This window comes from Symphalangus syndactylus, chromosome 11 (genome assembly GCF_028878055.3).
Source record: "Symphalangus syndactylus isolate Jambi chromosome 11, NHGRI_mSymSyn1-v2.1_pri, whole genome shotgun sequence".
Lineage (NCBI taxonomy): Eukaryota > Metazoa > Chordata > Mammalia > Primates > Hylobatidae > Symphalangus > Symphalangus syndactylus.
This window is the reverse complement of record NC_072433.2, coordinates 36,898,075-36,918,922: the sequence shown is the minus strand read 5'-3', so window position 1 is coordinate 36,918,922 and position 20,848 is coordinate 36,898,075. Positions and strand designations below refer to the sequence as shown.

Below are 20,848 nucleotides of genomic sequence, written 5' to 3'. Positions count from 1 at the left end.
TGGCAACTGCATCACTCCAGTCTCTGTCTCTGTCTCATGTGGCCTTCTTTCATCTGTGGGTCCTTTCCTTGTAAGGACACCAGTCACTGCATTTGGGGCCCACCCTAATCCGGTATGACCTCATCTTTACTAACTGCACCTGCAAAGACCCTGTTTCCAAATAAGGCCACATTCTGAGGTTCTGGGTGGATGTGAATTTTGGGGGACACTATTCAATCCACTAGAGGCAGGGTGGGAGGCTGGCGTGTTCTGTTGGCTTTGGGGCTGGGGACCCCATGTGCATGGCCCAGTTGAGTCAAACAGGTTTGCCGGGCAGGGCTGGCAAGTCTATGCCTGCAGGGGCCCCGCAGAGCCCTGGGGTGAAGACTCCACCCAAAGCCCTGGGAGACCGAGGCAGAGAGAAGAAATTCAACAGCTCCACGTCTGGGTCACAGAGAGCACTTGGTCAAGGCTTGGAGATCCCAGCAGACCTGGGCTCCAGGGACTCCAGCTCTACATCTCTGTTCCCATTTTTCTCAGGCCTGCTACATCCTCCCTCCCACCTCCTCCTAGCAGCCCCCTGACACACTTCGACTTGCTCCTAATCTGTGGTGCCATCTGCTAACTGGATGGTGAGCAAAACAGCCCAGGGAAGGCTGGGGGGGTGTTTATAAATTGACTTCCCGTGGCAGGCCTGGCTTTTGCCTCCAGGTTGCGGTCTGTGTCTGGAGGGTGAGCAGGTCTTGAACTTACTGTAAAAATCCCAGCCTGTGTTGCTGCACCCAGGATTAGTCCTTGGAGCCCGAGGCTGTGGACCTTGGTGTGGTCAGGCCCAGAGCTGGGTCCTCCTCACAGCTCTCTGCACTCAGCTTCCCCACCAGCTGAGCAGGGGTGCCCAGGCCACTTCTCAGGAAATTACATTTGAGAAAGTGCCTAGAAGAGTGGAACACACGCTGTGTTCGTGGAGGCTTGTTATCACTGTTAAGAAAATACGAGCGGCCAGGCGCGGCGGCTCACGCCTGTAATCCCAACACTTTGGGAGCCCGAGGTGGGTGGATCACTTGAGGTCAGGAGTTCAAGACCAGCCTGGCCATCATGGTGAAACCCTTTCTCTCCTAAAAATACAAAAATTAGGGCGCCTATAGTGGTGATACATGCCTGTAGTCCCAGCTACTTGGGAGGCTAAGGCAGGAGAATCGCTTGAACCCAGAAGGTGGAGGTTGCAGTGAGCCAAGATCGTGCCACCGCACTCCAACCTGGGTGACAGAGCAAGACTCTGTCTCAAAAAATAAAAATAAAAATAAAAAATAAAAAAAAAAGAAAGAAAGAAAATACGAGCAGAGATTTATTTCTCAGAATGGAAGGAGAAAGTTTGGGGTGTATCCTATTTATGGTTGAGGAACCAGACAAATCAATTGGTGCATAATGATTGAACATACCGTGAGGGCTGGCGGGGAGGGGAGTCCTGATCTGGGATGTCAGTGTGTATTAGTTTATTTCACCAACATCCCTGCCAGATGAGGGGCCGGGGTGTGGGAACACAGCCCCCTGCCCAGCTGGCCGCCTGGAACTGAACCCAGGCAGGCCGACTCCAGAGCTCACCACCCTGCCCCTGTCCTCACCACCCTCAAAGCAAGCCCTGGCCAAGTGCCCTTTGTGGCCCAGGCGTGGAGCTGTTGAATTTCTTCTCTCTGCCTCCATCTCCCAGGGCCTTGGGTGGAGTATCCGCCCCGTGGTCTTGGTTGTGTTCATCCCTCTCTGGGGGTCCTTAGTCATGAGGCTCCTTCCTCTCTGTGCTGGAACGGGGGCTCTGAGGGGCCAAGGTCAGAGGTTGCTGCCCCCAGACTCAGCCTTAGACAAGGAGGACAGGCCCGGAAGGCGGCCCAGGGACTGCCTAATGCCCTCCCTCTCTCCCTCCCTCCTGCAGGACCCTGCTGTAGCCATCCCCAAGGGCACCCTCATGGCCATTTTCTGGACGACCATTTCCTACCTGGCCATCTCAGCCACGATTGGTAAGTGGCCGGCCCAGCCGGTCAGGAAGAGGAGGGACCTGGCTTCCACCCTGCAGTGTCCCAAAACCCCAACCACTGGAGGGGATCAGAGGGTGGCGTTCGACTCTCTAACAACAGGGAGAGCTGGGCTGGGAGGGTGTGGCGGCCTCAGGATGTGAAGCCTTGAACCTATCTCTGGGGTATCTTGGCACTGATCAGAGCATCTTCATGGCAGTGGGCGTGGCGGGGTCAGACCAGGCTCCTTGGGTCCCTTGAAGGCCCAGATTCATGAGTGTGAAAATCCTACAGGACAAATCTAGGAGTGATGATGATGATGACGAGGATACCAGCAACTGACTTCCCAGGTGCCCCGCCCTTTGCATTCCAGTCCTATCACTGTCATTTTCCCTATTTCACCAAGGAGAAAATGGGGGCTCAGAGACGTTAAGTGACCTGCCCAGGGTCACACAGCCACTGAATGGTGGAGCTGGGCTTTGAGCCCAGGCCTGGCCTGTTAACACCTGCCTTGAACTGAGATCCTCACAGGTGCACTTCCCTGCAGTGGCCCCGTTTGAGGCAAGCTGTTCACAAATGGCCAAGGGAGTTGGTCCAGCTCACAGCCACTTGAGGCTTGAGATCCAGGTCTCCGATCTAAGGAGGACATTGTGATCTTGGTCACTTAAGCTCTCTGCGCCTCTGTAAAATGGCAACGACAACAAAAATAATAGTCAGCCTGCTCGTAGGTTGTTGTAAAGTACTTAGCATGGCTCCGGGCACACCTCCATTGTCATCATCATTGCATAATGAAGGGACAGCTGCCCATCATCGGCAGCACCTCGCCCTCTGCAGAGGTGGGGCTGGAAGAGGACAGAATAAGGAGGGAAGGGAGACCTCCCCATGCTCTCCTTCCTCCTCTCAGGCTCCTGCGTGGTGCGTGATGCTTCTGGGGTCCTGAATGACACGGTGAGCCCCGGCTGGGGTGCCTGCGAGGGGCTGGCCTGCAACTATGGCTGGAACTTCACCGAGTGCACCCAGCAGCACAGCTGCCACTACGGCCTCATCAACTATTACCAGGTACCGCCAGGAGGGCTGACCCACCAGACGCAGTGGGGGCTGGGTGGAGGCTGCAGGGCCCCTTGCAGGCCTGGAAGTTTGTGGGGGGGGGACATAGTTTTGGGGGTTGGGCCCTAGGCTTAGGAGAGAGGGGTTCAGAGCCCAGGTCTGTCCAGTCCCGACCTGTGGGTGGACAATGGGATCTCCAGGGGTGGGTCGTGGACTCAGATGGAAGCTCAGGACCCAGCCCCTGCCCGCAGTAGGGAATGAGGTGCCACAGATGGGGGCTCCTGGCTGAGCCCCCACCGTGGAGTCCCTGAGCCCCAAATCCCCACAGACCATGAGCATGGTGTCAGGCTTTGCGCCCCTGATCACGGCTGGCATCTTCGGGGCCACCCTCTCCTCCGCCCTGGCCTGCCTTGTCTCTGCTGCCAAAGTCTTCCAGGTGAGGCCGCAGAACGGGGTTGAGATGACAGGGGGTGGGGAGCCTGGGCTAGAGGCACAATAGGGCAGGTCCCTGGGTGACTGCTACAAACACCTGAAGGTGTCATTAGAGTGGGGTGTCTAGCCAGAAGGGAAAAGGAGCTATCAGCCAACTCTTGAAGGAAGCAGCCCCCTCCGACTTGACGAACACCTGCAGTCCCCACCCCAAACTCCCACCTGTGCCACCTGCATCCTGTCTGCAACTCCACCATTCAAGCTCTACCCGAAGCCATCGACCCCCCAGTCATGCTCTTTTACTGTCTTTATGGTAGGGCAGGGAGGGTGAAGGGGGGTGATCATCCCTGTTTAGTAGAAACAGACACCAGGACCCAGGTTGGGGAGGTCACAGAGGGCACTGAGTCGGGGCTGGAGCTCAGGTGGCCCCAGGGGAGGGGAAGTGGCAGATCCCAGCCTGGGGGTGAGTGCGGCATCTGGTGCTGCAGTGCCTTTGTGAGGACCAGCTGTACCCACTGATCGGCTTCTTCGGCAAAGGCTACGGCAAGAACAAGGAGCCCGTGCGTGGCTACCTGCTGGCCTACGCCATCGCTGTGGCCTTCATCATCATCGGTAAGGCTCTGCCAGGGCTCACAGGGCCTGGCCTCCTGTTCCCCTGGCCGGCCATGAGGGTCTTGGGGGCCGGGCTCTTCTCCTGCCTCCTCATCTCCCTGCCGGGCCCGACAGTTAGTGGGCACTCAGAGGCTAAGTCTTGAGGGGTGAGGCCCCACCTGGGAGGAGACATCGGGGGGCCATGTGATCCTTCCCCTTCCTACCTCCAGGCAGGGTGGCTCCCAAACCATGTCAGGCAGCAGAGCCTTCTGCTTTGTTAGAAGAGAACCCACCTGGTCCCCTGGTCTGCATTCATGTGTCCTGGCAGCTAGCATCCCCCTCCCCAGGCCTAAATGAACCCCAGAACACCTTTGGAGCATGGGACAAGCTGACTGGTCCCTCCTTGGGATGGGATACCAATGGCTGGTCAGTATCCTCATAGGTATATAAACTAGACAAACCCAGTTCCTCAGGCCTAGGGCTTCTAGACTCCTTGGGCTTCAAGGTGGTAGATGTCTTAAGAGAAAAGAGCCCAGGTAATCTGTTCATTAGATCAACTTCCTATCCAGGCTTTGCCATGTGCCAGCTGTGTGACCTTAGACAAGTTACTTCACCTCTCTGAGCCTCATTTTTCTCATCTGCAGAATGGGAGCGATAGTGCCTAACAGGTGTGTCTCAGATGGGCAGGAAGTGACCACGTGTGCAGGAAGACCTACATGCATTCATATATGCACACGCACTCACATATGCACACATGCTCACATGTGCACACGCCCGACACTTGCCTAATTTACTTAGCCATGGAGGCAGAACTCACGAGGAGAGAGGTGGCCATGCTGCAACATGATGTCCCCTGGCCCCTGCTCCCTATGCAGGAGTGGGGTGGGGGTGGATTACTGGCCAGCCTCCCTGGGCTCGTGGGCACCCTCCTGCCAACAGTGAACCCATGCTGTTCAGGCTGGCATCACAGTCCATGAGATTTGCCCTGATAGCCTAGTCACTATTACCCAAGGTAAGCTTTCCAGACACCGGGCACTACTGGGTCCTGGACCACATGAAGAGGTGGCAGGGATGGAAAAGTCTGGTCAGACTTGATGTTCCCCGGCCCCATCTCTGCTTCCTGCTCACTGGGGCCCAGAAACACATTTCCCTGCAATGTACCCTGATTCAGATTCAATGTCCTTTCATCTGGGTGGGTCTGACTTGACTTCAGACTGAGGACCATGATCTCAGATGCTCCAGGCAGGGTTCTTAGGTGATTACATGAAATCACGGACAGAGGACCTGGCACATTGGTGCACATCCTGTTTTGGGATCCCCAGAAGCAGGCCCTGAGACAAGGATTCATATGTAAAAGTTTATCTGGGGTGCTGGGGGCAGTAGCAGGGGAGGGGAACAGGGAGACAGGGAAGAGGAAGCAGTTCTTGGGTGGGTTACCACTGGGGTACCAGTGGGGTGGAGCTGTGTTACAGCCTTAGGTGTCCTGGGCCACATTGCAAAATGTATTTCTGGCCGGGCACAATGGCTCACACCTGTAATCCCAGCACTTTAGGAGGCTGAGTCAGGCGGATCATTTGAGGTCAGGAGTTCGAGACCAGCCTGGCCAACATGGTGAAACCCTGTTTCTACTAAAAATACAAAAATTAGCTAGGTATGGTGGTGTACGCCTGTAATCCAAGCTACTAGGGAGGCTGAGGCAGGAGAATTGCTTGAGCCCAGGAGGCAGAAGTTGCAGTGAGCCGAGATCACGCCACTGCACTCTAGCCTGGGTGACAGAGCGAGACTCTGTCTCAAAAAAAAAAAAAAAAGTATATCTTGCTGTAACTTGTGGTCAAAACAGTGTGACAGCCACTACCCTTGGTCATCCCATAGCCTGATGTGTTCTACTCTCACACTGACCCCCACTTTCTTAAAAGCTGGGCACTTACAGTTTACAAGACACCATCCCTTTAAGCTTCACAAAAGGATGGACCCATCTCACAGATGAGGTGGACCCATTTCACAGATGAGAAGGTTGAGACTGACTGAGCCTTGGTGCCCTGTCTGGGGTCCCCCACCCTGGGAAGGAGGGTGCCAAACCAGTCCTTGGCAGAGTTGCCCAACAGGCTATCCTCTCTCTCCCTGGGTCCCCGAAGCTGAGCTCAACACCATAGCCCCCATCATTTCCAACTTCTTCCTCTGCTCCTATGCCCTCATCAACTTCAGCTGCTTTCACGCCTCCATCACCAACTCGCCTGGTAAGCAATCCCTTCACCCAGCTCAGGAGGAGGCACCCAGGGGTTAGGGGGAACTGGGACATGGAGGGGGAGTGGGAGGCATGGGTGGAGGTCGGCAGCCCAAGGACACCTCTCAATTTAAAACCACTGAAAGGGAACATTAATATAATAATACCAGCTCTCGGCTGGGCGCAGTGGCTCATGCCTGTAATCCTAGCATTTTCTGGAGGCCGAGGTGGGTGGATCACTTGAGGTCAGGAGTTTGTGACCAGCCCGGCCAACATGGTGAAACCCTGTCTCTACAAAAATACAAAAATTAGCCGGGTGTGGTGGCGGTCACCCGTAATCCAAGCTATTCGGGAGGCTGAGGCAGGAGAATCACTTGAACTGGGAAAGGGGAGGTTACAGTGAGCCAAGATCACGCCATCGCACTCCAGCCTGGGTGACAGAGCAAGACTCCATCTCAAATGATAGTAATAATAATGATGACAATAATAATAGCGGCTCTCCTTTCTCACGCACTGACAGTGTGCACTTTACATGGATTCATACATTGTTTACCATCTATAGGGGTTTTCCAGTCTTTTCCTTCCCCAGTTTTACAGGAACCAGAAGCCTGATTCCTCAGAGAAAGAGAATTGCCCAAAGTCACAGCTAGGGCTGTCACACACAGTGCTGCAGGTTACACACTGCATAACTCTAGGAGGCACCATTCATATCATAGATTTCATACATTTGCATGTTTATGATGGAAAACTTCTGACAGATGGCAATAAAGAATCTTGAGGAAGACTTTTTCTTTCTTTTTTTTTTTTTTTTTGAGACGGAGTCTGGCTGTGTTGCCCAGGCTGCAGTGCAGTTGCACGATCTCGGCTCACTGCAAGCTCTGCCTCCCGGGTTCATGCCGTTCTCCTGCCTCAGCCTCCCCAGTAGCTGGGATTACAGGCGCCCGCCACCACGCCCAGCTAATTTTTTGTATTTTTAGTAGAGATGGGGTTTCAGCGTGTTAGCCAGGATGGTCTCGATCTCCTGACCTCATGATCCGCCCGCCTCAGCCTCCCAAAGTGCTGGGATTACAGGCGTGCCTGGCTGAGGAAGACTTTTTCCAACCAGCTCCAAATTGCCATTGTCTTTTACCAGGCCACCTTTTACATAGACCCCAATGTGTGTGATGGCCCTGGAGTTGCACCATGAGGCAGCTGTCACTAGTGGCAGCCCTGGCCTGGCCTGCTGGTGGGGAGCCAGGCAGAATCATGTCCTTCCCCCTCCATCTCACACTCTTGGCGCCATGGGAGCTGGTGCTGTTGCTGACATGGGATGTCCTGTGGCTGTATTTGGCCAGAGCTGGATGCTCCTGGTGAAATGCCAGCCGAGGCAGGCGTGTGGTTTGCCCCAGAGCCTGTAGACCCAGCCCCAGGAGGCAGGGTAGGTGGTGCTCATGGCTGGTGGGTACAGGCTGGGATCCCAGCTCTGGGCACTGTGGCATTACTACCAGGCCCTGCCCAGCAGCTCTGGCCTAGAAAGAGGCACGACTGCCAGGCATGCCCGCTGACTGGTGCCCTTGGCCCAGGGTGGAGACCTTCATTCCAATACTACAACAAGTGGGCGGCGCTGTTTGGGGCTGTCATCTCCGTGGTCATCATGTTCCTCCTCACCTGGTGGGCGGCCCTCATCGCCATCGGCGTGGTGCTCTTCCTCCTGCTCTACGTGATCTACAAGAAGCCAGGTGTGCATCTCAGCTGCGGGGCCGCGGCCCTCCTCCCCCAGGGTAGCCATGCAGGCGGCCCTGCCCTCTGCCCCGGTTGGAGGGCCCTGAGTCGGGCTCTGTGCTGTCCAGGGCCCCTCTCTGCCCCTCCTCTTTATCCTTCCCCATGTGGCGAGGAACCCCAAGGGATGTCCCCACTCAGGGCCTATGCCTCGACTTCTAAGCCATCCCTGGGTACCCAGGACCCTGGAATCCCCTGTCCGAAGGACCCTGAGTGAGCTTCCAGGGCCTGCTTCGGCCTCTTCCCTAGGGCTGTCCCAAAGAGGGGCCAGCAGGCTGCTGTGCACACCTAGGCCTCAGGGGTGGCCAAGGGCTGGCTGTGTGGATGGCAGGCAGACAAAGCTTGGACTCCAGGCAAAGTCTCTACTTGGCTGCAGGCAAGGACCCTGGAGTGGCAGCGACCTGAGGGCAGGAAACAGGACTCTGAGAAAGCCTGGGATTCTAAGTCTCAACCTGGGCTTCTAGGCCATGGGATGAAGGTTTGGCAAGGCAGGAGGATATCGTGTGGAGCTTGATGTGTAACTTTTTTGAGGGGGACTGGGGGGCAGAGTCTCATTCTGTCACCCAGGCTGGAGTGCAGCGGCACAATCTCAGCTCACTGCAACCTCCGCCTCCCGGGTTCAAGCAATTCTCCCGCCTCAGCCTCCTGAGTAGCTGGGATTACAGGTGCATGCTACCACACCCAGCTAACTTTTGTATTTTTAGTAGAGACAAGGTTTCACCATGTTGGCCAGGCTGGTCTCGAACTCCTGACCTCAGGTGATTCACCCACCTCGGCCTCCCAAAGTGTTGGGATTACAGGTGTGAGCCACCGTGCCTGGCCTTGATGTGTAACTTTTCAACGTGCAGCCACACGGTCCGTAGGCCTCCACCCTGCAGGCTGCCCATCCCAGGTGGCCCTGCTCCCACGGGTGCCCGGTGCCTAGAGAAAGCCGGCATTGCCTCTGTCCCTCCACGTGTCTGGTTTCTTCTAGCGATTCCTAACACTGCTCTCACCCCCGCTGCTCCCTTGCTCCCCCAGAGGTAAATTGGGGCTCCTCGGTACAGGCTGGCTCCTACAACCTGGCCCTCAGCTATTCGGTGGGCCTCAATGAGGTGGAAGACCACATCAAGAACTACCGGTGAGCAGAGCTGCTGGGACCCACATGGGACCCTGGGGCCAGTGATGGCTCCACCCTGGGAGTTTCCAAGCCTAGACCTGTCACCTGACCCAGGCAGACCCAGGGTGTGTGCAGCCTCCACTCAGAGAGGGAACAAAGGTGGAGGAGCCACCCAGCCACCACGAGACAGGGGTGGACATATCCTGATGGGGACCAAGCAAGTCAAGGGGCATCTCCATGCCTCAGTTTCCACAGTGGAAACATGCTTTGTTGTCGAGCTGATTGTTGCTGCAGCGCCCATCACAGTATCCTCGGAGCCAATGGTGATGAACCTCCCCTGGGTACCCTTCAAAGTGGATTCCCCTCTTCGTAGAGGAGGTTTATGCACCTGCCATCCTCTTCCCACCAGATCCTAATAATTATTGGCAATATCTATTTATGTCATGCTTACTATGAGCCAGGCGCTTGCAAAGTGCCTTACACAGCCCTACAAGAACCAGCTGAGGTCCAGGAAATTACTAACCCAGTCATGGACAAGAACACTGAGGCACAGAGAGGTTAAGTAACTGGCCCCAGGTCACACAGCTGGCGAGTGGCCGACTAAGTCTGGCTCCAGTTGACTCAGGTCGTGGCCCTTGACCACTGCTCTCTGCTGCCTCTTGATGCAGAGGCTGAGTCACCTTCCTGGGTAACTGATGAGTTTGTAAGTGACGGGCTTCCTCACTCCCAGACTTGGTTCTTTCCCCTACCGTGCTGGGCTAGGCAGGGCAGGGGACAGGCATGGGGGGTAGCATTTGGTGGCCTGAGCAGGAAGGACCAGGGAGACTAGTGTGGAGGTCACCAAAAGAGCGGGAAGGGCCCCAAAAGTCAACCTGGATTTATAGGCGGGAAGCCAAGGCCCCAAGCATGTAGGGTCATGCTGGTGGCCACACCGCCATTCGGGGAGCCTGGGAGGTGCCTTTCGCACCCAGACCCCCGTGGGCTCTCTCCTGATGGCTCCTGCCCTTTTCCCTTCCCTCCTCAGCCCCCAGTGCCTGGTGCTCACGGGGCCCCCCAACTTCCGCCCGGCCCTGGTGGACTTTGTGGGCACCTTCACCCGGAACCTCAGCCTGATGATCTGTGGCCATGTGCTCATCGTGAGTGGCCCCTGGAGGGGTGCAGGGCAGTACTCCTGGGGGAGCCGCCTGGGTGTGACGTCCACCCACGGAGTGGGGGCCGAGGGGATGCGGAGCAAGGGGCGCCCAGCCAGGAACCCCCATGGACCCCATTCTCTCCCCTTCCTGGCCCCTCTTGTTGGCTTCTCCCCCAGCTGCCCTGACTCTTTTCTGCTCCCTCCCTCTCCCTTCCTCCCCGCTTTCTCCCCCACTCCTCGTGTTTCCCTTATCTGGGCAAAAGAAAAGGGCACCGTGGGTGCTGCCAAGCCCCTGGGGTAGCCTCCAGGGCAGGAGAGGGGCTGAATCTCAGGCTGGAGGGTGAAGGCAGCAGGTGATGTCCCCTGCCCCTCCCACCCACAGGGACCCCACAAGCAGAGGATGCCTGAGCTCCAGCTCATCGCTGATGGGCACACCAAGTGGCTGAACAAGAGGAAGATCAAGGCCTTCTACTTGGATGTCATTGCTGAGGACCTCCGCAGAGGCGTCCAGATCCTCATGCAGGTGCCATGGACTGGGGGCTCCCCTGCAGGACTTATGGCTCAGTGGCACAACCTGGAAGGCAGAAAGTCTTGGGGGCCCCTTGCTTAAGCCCCTTTTGGTGCAAAAGGAGCCCCAGCTTTTTTTTTTGAGACTTGTTTTGCTAGTTGCCCAGGCTGGAGTGCAATGGTGCAATCTCAGCTCACTGCAACAATCTCCGCCTCCCAGATTCCTGCCTCAGCCTCCCGAGTAGCTGGGATTGCAGGCACCTGCCACCACACCCGGCTAATTTTTTTGTGTTTTTAGTAGAGACAGGGTTTCACCATGTTGGCCAGGCTAGTCTCAAATTCCTGACCTTGGGTGATCCACCTGCCTTGGCCCCCAAGAGTGCTGGGTTTACATGCATGAGCCACCATGACTGCCCAGAGCCCCAACTTTCTTATGTCTCCAGATGTGCTGATTCTGGGCACTTTCTTGGAATGCCGAGGACCTGGGAAACTGACTTGGAAGCCTGTGGGGGCTGGTGTCACCTTGGCCAATTCTAACTCTTGGGGGCCCTGGGAGGGATGTAGGGTGTTGGTGACCAAGCGAGAACTAGAATCGAGGATTCTGGAATTCAGATATTTCCTCCCATCAGTCATCTTTCTCCCAATAAAGTTTTGTTTTGTGCAAAACAAAAATTTTTAAGATTTTATATATATATATATATTTTTTTTTTTTTTGAGAATCAGCACATCTGGAGACATAAGAAAGTTGGGGCTCTGGCCAGGTGGATCACCAACTCTGCCCCTCTGATGGGTTCCCCATCTCACCCCTATCCCCTGGTAGGCCGCAGGTCTTGGGAGAATGAAGCCCAACATTCTGGTGGTCGGGTTCAAAAAGAACTGGCAGTCGGCTCACCCGGCCACAGTGGAAGACTACATTGGCATCCTCCAGTGAGTCGGGGGAGGGGAAGGGGCTTGGGATCTGTTAATTTGGGCCATTGGGCCTTGAGAAGTGGAAAAGAAGTAGTGGGTGCTTAAAAAGTTGAGTCCTGCTGGGCAAAGTGGCTGGTATCTGTAGTCCCAGCTACTTGGGAGGCTGAGGCAGGAAGCTCACTTGGGCCCAGGAGTTGGAGGCTGCAGTGAGCGAAGATTGCACTGCTGCACTCCAGCCCAGGCAAAAGAGCAAGACCCCATCTTTGAAAAAGAAGTTGAGTCCATTTGCTCAAAGTTAAAGAAGAAACAGGCTGAGGCGGAAGATGCCCGTCTCTGACCTATGAGTCACGGATACCAAAGCCAGCCGGGGCCAGGCAGGTAGCACCACGAGTGAAGTGGGCCAGGCATGGGGTGATAGGGAGCAGTGGAGACTGTGGCAACCCAGTGAGAGTGGCTCCTACTTGGCTCGTGTCCATGCAGAATGGGCTCTAGTGCCCGTGCAGAAATGTGGGCCCAGTGTTGCCAGATCTTTTAATTTTTCAGAGTAACTGCAAACGTGAGTTTTTAGGTGAGAACCTCATGCCTCCCTGTGGGCTCCAGAAGGTGCATAGGGAGCCAGCTCAAGAGCTCTGAGGCGGTGCCCCTGAACAGGGAAGTGAAACCAGGCCCTGAGGATGGAACTCCCTGGGGACTTCAGGGCTGACTCCAAACTCTTCATCAGTGCTTGCTGTGTGAGGTCCAGAGATGCCTCCCTGAGTGGCTTTTCCGTGTTGATGTTGTTGTGTGTGGTATCACTGAACAACATGAGGCTGAGGGTTGGGGCCCTGAGACCTGCTTGCAGGTATGCTGTTAACCAGCTGTAGGACTCGGAGCAATCCTCTCAGCAGGTGCTAACAGAATTACAGCAGCAACTGACAGAACACCTCATCTCCAGCCTCCCTCCAGCTCCAACATTCCAAACCTTCAAAAAGCAGGGCCTGAAAGGTCCTTGTCCTGGAGATATGTGATCTAAGGAGCCCAGGGAGGGCAGTGCGCAGCCCATTGGCCCAAACCCCAGTGATGGGCAGGCTCTTGGGCACTATGTCAATCAGGCAGTACATACACCTTTGGAACAAGAGTCTTCCAGACATCTTTAATTTTTTAATTTTATTTTATTATTTTTATTTTTGAGACAGAGTCTCGTTCTGTTGCCCAGGCTGGAGTGCAATGGTGTGATCTTGGCTCACCACAACCTCTGCCTCCCAGGTTCAAGCTATTCTCTCACCTCAGTCTCCCGAGTAGCTGCGATTACAGGTGCCCACCCCCACACCCGGCTAATTTTTGTACTTTTTAGTAGAAACGGGGTTTTGCCATGTTGGCCAGGCTGGTCTCGAACTCCTGACCTCAGGTGATCTGCCTGCCTTGACCTCCCAAAGTGCTGGGATTACAGGCGTGAGCCACTGCGCCCGGCCTCCAGACATCTTTATAGACAGCCTATTGCAGGAGTAAAGCTCCTCTCATGAGCATGTCTGTCCTTTGGTCCAGTCTCAGCCATGTGATTCTAATCCCAGCTGCTCACTCCCTTAGCTGTGTGATCATGGGCAAGTTACTCTCCAAAACTCAGTTTTTGCATCCATAGAATGGAGGTAATAATTACCATCCCCACCTCCATGGGCAGAGTTGTGGGGGATTATCCAAAAGTATCAGGAGGACAGGGTGGACTTGGTTCCCCTGAGTACCAGATCTGCAGGATCCACGGTGCCACAGACTGTAGAGCTGGAGGAGTCCTGGGGTACTCTCCAATTCTGCCTGTACAGGATACAGATGGGGAAACTGAGGCCCAGAGAACAGAAAGGGCGTGGTAAGAGGCAGAGCCAACTCTAGACATCCGGTCTCCTGGGTGCCAGGTCACCTCCCCGGTGGGAGCTGGGGGAGAAGCTGTACCTCTCCTCCTCTCTTTCCAGCGATGCCTTTGATTTCAACTATGGCGTGTGTGTCATGAGGATGCGAGAGGGACTCAACGTGTCCAAGATGATGCAGGCACACAGTGAGTACATGCCCCACCCACTCCCAGAAAGTTCTAGAACCCATTTTTTTTTTTAAATGGCAGAGGGAAAAATGAGTAAGAAATAAAAGGTTACAGACTCACAGAAAGTCACCTCTTAATGGTCCCTTAGAGCCCACCAGGTTTCCCAGAAAGAGAAAGCAACGCGTTCAAGGTCATGCTTTCCAGCTAGGGCAGAGCCAGGACTGGAACTCAGAGTTCCCCGAATCACAATCGGGTCGGGGCAAAAGGATCTAATATAGGCCGGACATGGTGGCTCACGCCTGTAATCCCAGCACTTTGGGAGGCCAAGGCGGGTGGATCACCTGAGGTCAGGAGTTCAAGACCAGCCTGGCCAACATGGTGAAACCCTGTCACTACTAAAAATACAAAAATTAGCTGGGCGTAGGGGTGGTGCACACCTATAATCTCAGTTACTTGGGAGGCTGAGGCAGGAGAATCACTTGAACCCGGTAGGTGGATGTTGCAGTGAGCCGAGATTGTGCCATTGCATTCCAGCCTGGGTGACAAGAGCAAGACTCCATCTAAATGAAAAAAAAAAAAAAAAAAAAAAAAAAAAGGATGTAATAGAAAACCAGGAAAGAGGGGAGAGGAAAATGCCTGCAGGAAGATGCCAGAATATGAAAATACATAATGACCATGGGAACCGGGCATTTTGGTCCACTGAGTAGGGATGTGTTTTGCGTTTTAAAGTCATATATGACTGCAGACTCTGAATTAGAAATATTTAGAGAGGATGGGTGTGGTGGCTCATGTCTGTAATCCCAGCACTTTGGGAGGCTGAGGCAGGTGGATCGCTTGAGTCTAGGAGTTCAGGACCAGCCTGGGTAACATAGCAAGACCCCGTCTCTACTAAAAATAAAAAATTAACCAGGTGTGGTGGCACGTGTCTAGAGTTCCAGCTACTTGGGAAGCTGAGGTGGGAGGATCGCTTGAACCCACCAGTTTGAGGCTGCAGTGAGCCGTGATTGCACCACTGCACTCCAGCCTGGGTGACAGAGCAAGACCCTGTCTCAAAAAAAAAAAAAAAGGAAATATTTAGAGGTGTGAAAGCAATAACGTGTATGGCAACAAATGCGAGGCAGTGCTGGAGAGGCTGGGAGTTTGGAGTCTGTGTCTCTTGCAGCCAGGGGCTGGGTCCATTCATTTGTGCCGTTGCTGAGGGAATGCCTGGCACACGGCAGCTGGTCAATAACTATTTATGCCACCAATATTTACAGAGCAGTAACTCCACTCCTGACCAACGCTGCTCTTGGTGCTGGGGTTACAGGCACACCAAAAGCCAAAAAGCCTCTGCTCTTGAGAAGCTGACACTCCAGAGGGAAAAGCAGACACTTCCCAGTGGACCCATAAGTCATTTCAGATCGTGAGAGTGTCTGGAGAAAGCGGGTGCCGGGCATAGTGGCCAGGGAAGGCCTCCCTCAGGAGGGGGCCTTTTGCTGAGGAGGCCAGGGCTAGGGGAAGTATGTTCCAGCTCAGGGTGCACCCACCACCACGGCCCAAGGTGGGGATGAACATGGCCTGTTTGAGGGGCAAGAGGAGGCCAGGCGCGACTGGAGTGTAAGGAGCCGGGCAGGAGGCAGGTCAAAGGGAGGCCAGGGCCAGGTGCAGTAAGGCCATGGAGGCCAGGCGGGGCATCGGGACTTTCTTCCTAGCATTAAGGGAGCCCTGTCAAGGAGGAACCCACCATGCCCTCAGACAAGGAGAGCCTGTGAACAAAGCTGCCTCTTCTTTTGCAGTTAACCCCGTGTTTGACCCAGCGGAGGACGGGAAGGAAGCCAGTGCCAGAGGTGCCAGGCCATCAGTCTGTGGCGCTTGTCAGTGTTCCCACTCAGAGCTCAGGGCACTCTCGCCCTGTGGGGCAGCTAGGGGTGGGCCACCTGGGAACTTGGTCGAGGACAGGTGTTTTTTTCTTGTGACAGTGGTGCCTGAGTAACTGGAGTTGGGAACTGGAGGGGCTTGGCCATGTCAAAGATTGCCAGCAGCCAGGCGCAGTGGCTCGCGCCTGTAATCCCAGCACTGTGGGGGGCTGAGGCAGGAGTTCCAGGCTGCAGTGAGCTGTGACCGCACCACTACATGCCAGCCTGGGTGACAGAGTGAGACCTTGTCTCAAAAAAAAGAAAAAATATTGCCAGGAGGTGGAGAATTCGGGGTCAGGGCATCATGGGGACCCACCTAGCAGGCTCTGGGTCCCTTGTCCCACCCCTGCCAAGGCCCCTCTAGCCATGCAGGGTGGGGTGGGATTTTCCTTCGTCCTCTCCCACCATCACTCCAGGAGACAGGGGGCCTGCAGTGCAGGCGGGAGGGCTGCTGCGGGCATTTGTGAAGGGTGCAGGGGGGTGTTTAAGGGAATGAAGAGTGCACTTCCCTACCTACCCAGAGGGCTCTGGGACTGCCCCCACCCCCAGTACTCACCAGAATCCTGGGAGAGAGACGCTGAGAGCAGGGCAGGGGCACATCACAGCACTCAGCATCCTGGGCCTCGGTTCCTGTTCCACCTGCCAGAGAACCCATGTTCAACATCAGAAGGGGCACTGGTGGGGCCCTGGGCCAGGCCTGCCCGGATGCGCGGCAGCTGGCTCTGCTCTGACCCGCCCCCACCTCCTGCAGTGGACCCCAAGGCCCTGGTGCAGGAAGAGCAGGCCACCACCATCTTCCAGTCAGAGCAGGGCAAGAAGACCATAGACATCTACTGGCTCTTTGACGATGGAGGTCAGTGCCCCCCTTGGATCAGCCCTCCTGCCCGGCGGGGGCGGGGTGGTGGTGGTCTTCCTTCCTTCTCCTTCCTGGCCTGCTCTCAAAGGGGACAGGGGCTCCTGGGCCCACCAGTGAGCTCAGGGGAGCCTGGAGGGACCCCTCTGTCTGGCCTCTAGTTTTTTGGTTATAAAATGGGAAGCTTTGAGAGAAGAGCTGAAGTCGCCATGAGATGGAACCTTCTGACTGGATGGCCATTAGGGGCACAAGCAGGTGATATAAATGGGGAGATGGGTGGTGCCCAGGAAAGCTGGAGGAATATTTTTCACTTAACAATGAAATATACCCTCTCCCATTTAAAAAAAAAAAAAGTGACTTTCAGCTTTATTGCTCCTACCTTTGATAGAGTCACAGACAGAAAGAAAATGTCTTTGCTCCAATGGAACGAGTCCTGTTAATAACTGCCAAAATAGTCTGAGCACTTACTACCTGCCTGGCAGGGAATTCCCTACTTAACGCAGTCCCCAGGTAGGAGCTGTCATGATTAACTCTGCTGTATAAATAAGGAAACTGAGGCACAGAGGATTACAAGGTGATATGTGACAGCTGGCCCTTGGTCTTGTGTGGAGAGACAACAGAGAGGGATGAGGGCTCCCACATGCTGGTCAAATATTCACTCGTCAAGAACTGCCAATGACCTCGGTTTTTATGTGAAACTCCTCAATTATTAAATGACAACTTTTGTTTTTTATTATTGTTTTGGAGACAGAGTCTTGCTTTGTCGCCCAGGCTGAAGTGCAGTGGCATGATGTCGGCTCACTGCAACCTCCGTCTCCCGGGTTCAAGCGATTCTCCTGCCTCAGCCTCCTGAGTAGCTGGGACTACAGGCGGCTGCCACCACGCCCCGCTAATTTTTGTATTTGTATTTTTATATTTATTTATTTATTTATTTATTGAGTTGGAGTCTCACTCTGCCGCCCAGGCTGGAGTGCAATGGCGTGATCTCGGCTCACTGCAACCTCTGCCTCCTGGGTTCAAGCGATTCTCCTGCCTCAGCCTCCTGAGTAGCTGGGATTACATGCGTGCACCATCAGGCCCAGCTAATTTTTTGTGTTATTAGTAGAGATAGGGTTTTACCATGCTGGCCAGGTTGGTCTTGAACTCCTGACCTCAGATGATCCCCCCGCCTCAGCCTCCCATAGTGCTGGGATTATAGGCATGAGCCATGGCGCCCGGCCATGTTTATTTAAATATGCTGCACAAGCACAAATAAACCCTACCCCACAGAGCACCGTGTGCAACTTGGGTTTAGTCAGGCATGTTCATTATACAGATGGGTCAGCTGGGCTCCAGCGAGGAGAGGAAGGGGTTTGCTGATGGCAGAGCGGGGCAGGAACCTGCATAGTGCTCTGTCCTGAGTGTATTCTTGTTGTGACTCATGGGGACTCTCCTTGCCAGGCCTCACCCTCCTCATTCCCTATCTCCTTGGCCGCAAGAAGAGGTGGAGCAAATGCAAGATCCGTGTGTTTGTAGGAGGCCAGATTAACAGGATGGACCAGGAGAGAAAGGCGTAAGTGCGGAGGGCTGGCCCGGGGGCGACTGCAGGGACCAGTGCCATCTTAGCTCCACCCAAGGCTGTCCCCCACCCCGGATCCTCTACCACCGCCCCCAGGTGGGCCCTGAGATTGTCCCAAAGCCCAGGGCCAGCTTTCTCCAGGCCATGGAAGGAGCAGGAGCAGGAGCAGGTTTCTCTCCATTCCAGAAGTTGTTCTGGTTTCCTGCCCCCTCAAGAAATGCAGATGCCCTAGGCTTTGCCACGACAGGGAGGGGAGTTAGGTTGTAAAGTCACAAATCTCTGGGTTTGGATAACAAGAAATATAAAAATAAGAAAGAAAAGGAATCCATTTTTTAAATTTAAAGTTAAAAAAAAGACAAGAAAAATTGAAAGAAAAAAAAGATAGAAAAACAAAAAACAAACCTCCTCCAGGAGGAACCTGTATGAAATGAAGGATGGGCTGGGCCAAGGAAGTTGGATCCAGGAGTTCAGGAGTTCAAGACCAACCTGGGTGACGTGGCAAAATCCTGTCTCTATATTTTAAATTTTTATATGTTTTAATTTTTTTTTTTTTTTTGAGATGGATTCTCGCTCTGTCACCCAGGCTGGAGTGCAGTGACGCAATCTCGGCTCATTGCAACCTCCGCCCCCTGGGTTCAAGCAATTCTCCTGCCTCAGGCTCCCTAGTAACCGGGATTAGAGGCGTGCACTACCATGCCCAGATAATTTTTTTGTATTTTTAGTAGAGACAGGGTTTTGCCATGTTGGCTAGGCTGGTCTCGAACTCCTGACCTCAAGTGATCCACCCACCTCAGCCTCCCAAAGTGCTGGGATTACAGGTGTGAGCCACTGCCCCCAGCCAATATTTTAAATTTTTATACAAATATTTTATATATATTAAAAAATGTAAATATATATAATTTTTTGAAAAAAGGAAATGAAGGATGGAGAACATACCTCCTCCTGAGAAATGAAGTGGGGGCTAGAATCCTTTAGGGCAGCAGTCCCCAACCTTTTTGGCACCAGGGACAGGTTTCGTGGAAGACAATTTTTCTACAGGCTGGGGAGAGAGTAGCGGTTTTGGGATGATTCAAGCTCATTACATTTATTGTGCACTTTATTTCTATTGTGATTACATGGTAATATATAATTAAAAAATTATACAACTCACCATAATGTAGAATCAGCGGGAGCCCTGAACTTGTTTTCCTGCAACTAGATGGTTCCATCTGGGAGTGATGGGAGACAGTGACAGATCATCAGGAGGGTTCATGGCCCTCTAAGATCCTGCAAGAGGGTTCATGGCCCTCTAAGAGTCTAATGCCACTGCTGATCTGACAGGAGGCAGAGCTCAGATGGTAATGCAAGTGATGAGGAGCGGCTGTAAATACAGATGAAGTTGCGTTCACTGCCATGCACCCGGTTCCTAACAGGCCATGGCTGGTACCTGTTGGCAGCCCCGGGGTTCAGGGGCCCCTGCTTTAAGGCAGTGTCCCCAATGCATGGGATGCAGGCTGAGACAAGAGGTGACTTTAGTGGCCAGGGATTGAGGTAGCAAATACCACTGAGTCTTTTGGTGAGAAGTGCCTTTTAATTCTCCTCCAATTCTGGGGCTGATTCTGCAGAAGGTCCTGGTTTAGCCTTGGCCTGTCCTTCCTTTTGGTAACCTGTGCTTATCTCCCTGAGCAAGAGAAGTAGGCTGGATGCATGGGCTTGGCAGGCAATGGCACCTGGACAGAACTTACTGACTCTTATCAACATGGGTTTTATTGGACACCTCTTCCTGGCAAGAGGTGCTGGTTTTCTGTTTAAAATTGTGATGTCAGCTGGGCACAGTGGCTCTGCCTGTAAATCCTGGCACTCTGGCAGCAGGCCAAGGTAGGGGATTGCTTGAGGCCAAGAGTTTGAGACCAGGCTGGACAACATAGTGAGAGCCCATCTCTACTAAAAAACTTAAAAAAATTAACTGTGAATGGTGGCATGTGCCTGTAGTCCTAGCTACTTGAGGCTGAGGCAGGAGGATTACTGAGCCCACATCAAGGCTGCAGCGAGCTATGATTGCACCACTGCACTCCAGCCTGGGTGATAGAGCAGACACTGTCTCTATTTTTTAATAATAATAAAAATAAAATAAAATTTAAACAAATAAATAAAATCATAATATAAAATTTCCTTTTGAAATGTATCTAAGTTTGGGCCAGGTGTGGTAGCTTATGCCTGCAATCTCAGCACTTTGGGAGGCCAAGGCGGGCGAATCACCTGAGTTCAGGAGTTCCAAACCAGCCTGACCAATATGGTGAAGCCCCACCTCTACTAAAAATACAAAAATTAGCTTGGCATGGTGGCATGTGCCTGCAGTCCCAACTACTCAGGAGGCTGAGACAGGAGGATTACTTAAACCTGGGAGGCGAAGGTTGCAGTGAGCTGAGATTGTGCCACTGTACTCCAGCCTGGGTGACAGAGCAAGACTCCATCTCAAAAAAAAAAAAAAAGTATCTAATTCAGAATATGAGTTGATTTAAACAGAAAAGGAAGTAAATAGTAAGGCAGATGGCACACAAGTGTGGAGTTGACAGATATCGGCAGGTGGAATTGGGCAGCTGCTGCTTTGAGCAAGTTCAGGTGAGGTGGGAGGTGGTAGGCTGGAGGTTGGCTGGAGGTTGGCTGGAGGGTACGGACAGATGGGGCAGTTTGCCCAAAGTCATCCAATTAATTAGCCAAAGAGAAGAGCCCCTGCCCGGTCTCTAGTGCCCTCTGCAACTATCCTGGCTGTGATGCCCCAGGGTCAGAGTAGGAGGGGATCCCCCGGCCTACACCACCCGGTCCTATGCCAGGATGGCCTCCCATGCTCCATTCTCTATCACCCGCAGTGTG

At 53.8% G+C, this 20,848-nt stretch overlaps 1 protein-coding gene across 4 annotated transcripts in view; it reads left to right on the top strand.

Annotated features, from left to right (window-relative positions):
• Positions 1 to 20,848, top strand: part of SLC12A3 (solute carrier family 12 member 3) — a 48,212-nt gene that overhangs the window by 11,234 nt on the left and 16,130 nt on the right. For 2 of the 4 annotated variants that reach the window (XM_055233131.2, XM_055233130.2), the window contains exons 9-22: positions 1,907 to 1,991; positions 2,890 to 3,044; positions 3,361 to 3,468; positions 3,950 to 4,073; positions 6,188 to 6,289; positions 7,839 to 7,994; positions 9,055 to 9,154; positions 10,158 to 10,269; positions 10,648 to 10,788; positions 11,593 to 11,699; positions 13,625 to 13,707; positions 15,465 to 15,515; positions 16,336 to 16,437; positions 17,878 to 17,989. In XM_055233131.2, the coding sequence (XP_055089106.1) occupies positions 1,907 to 1,991; positions 2,890 to 3,044; positions 3,361 to 3,468; positions 3,950 to 4,073; positions 6,188 to 6,289; positions 7,839 to 7,994; positions 9,055 to 9,154; positions 10,158 to 10,269; positions 10,648 to 10,788; positions 11,593 to 11,699; positions 13,625 to 13,707; positions 15,465 to 15,515; positions 16,336 to 16,437; positions 17,878 to 17,989 (1,538 nt within the window). Of the gene's footprint in view, positions 1 to 1,906; positions 1,992 to 2,889; positions 3,045 to 3,360; positions 3,469 to 3,949; positions 4,074 to 6,187; positions 6,290 to 7,838; positions 7,995 to 9,054; positions 9,155 to 10,157; positions 10,270 to 10,647; positions 10,789 to 11,592; positions 11,700 to 13,624; positions 13,708 to 15,464; positions 15,543 to 16,335; positions 16,438 to 17,877; positions 17,990 to 20,848 lie in introns of all 4 variants that reach the window. The other 2 variants (XM_055233129.2, XM_055233128.2) reach the window with 1 other exon arrangement.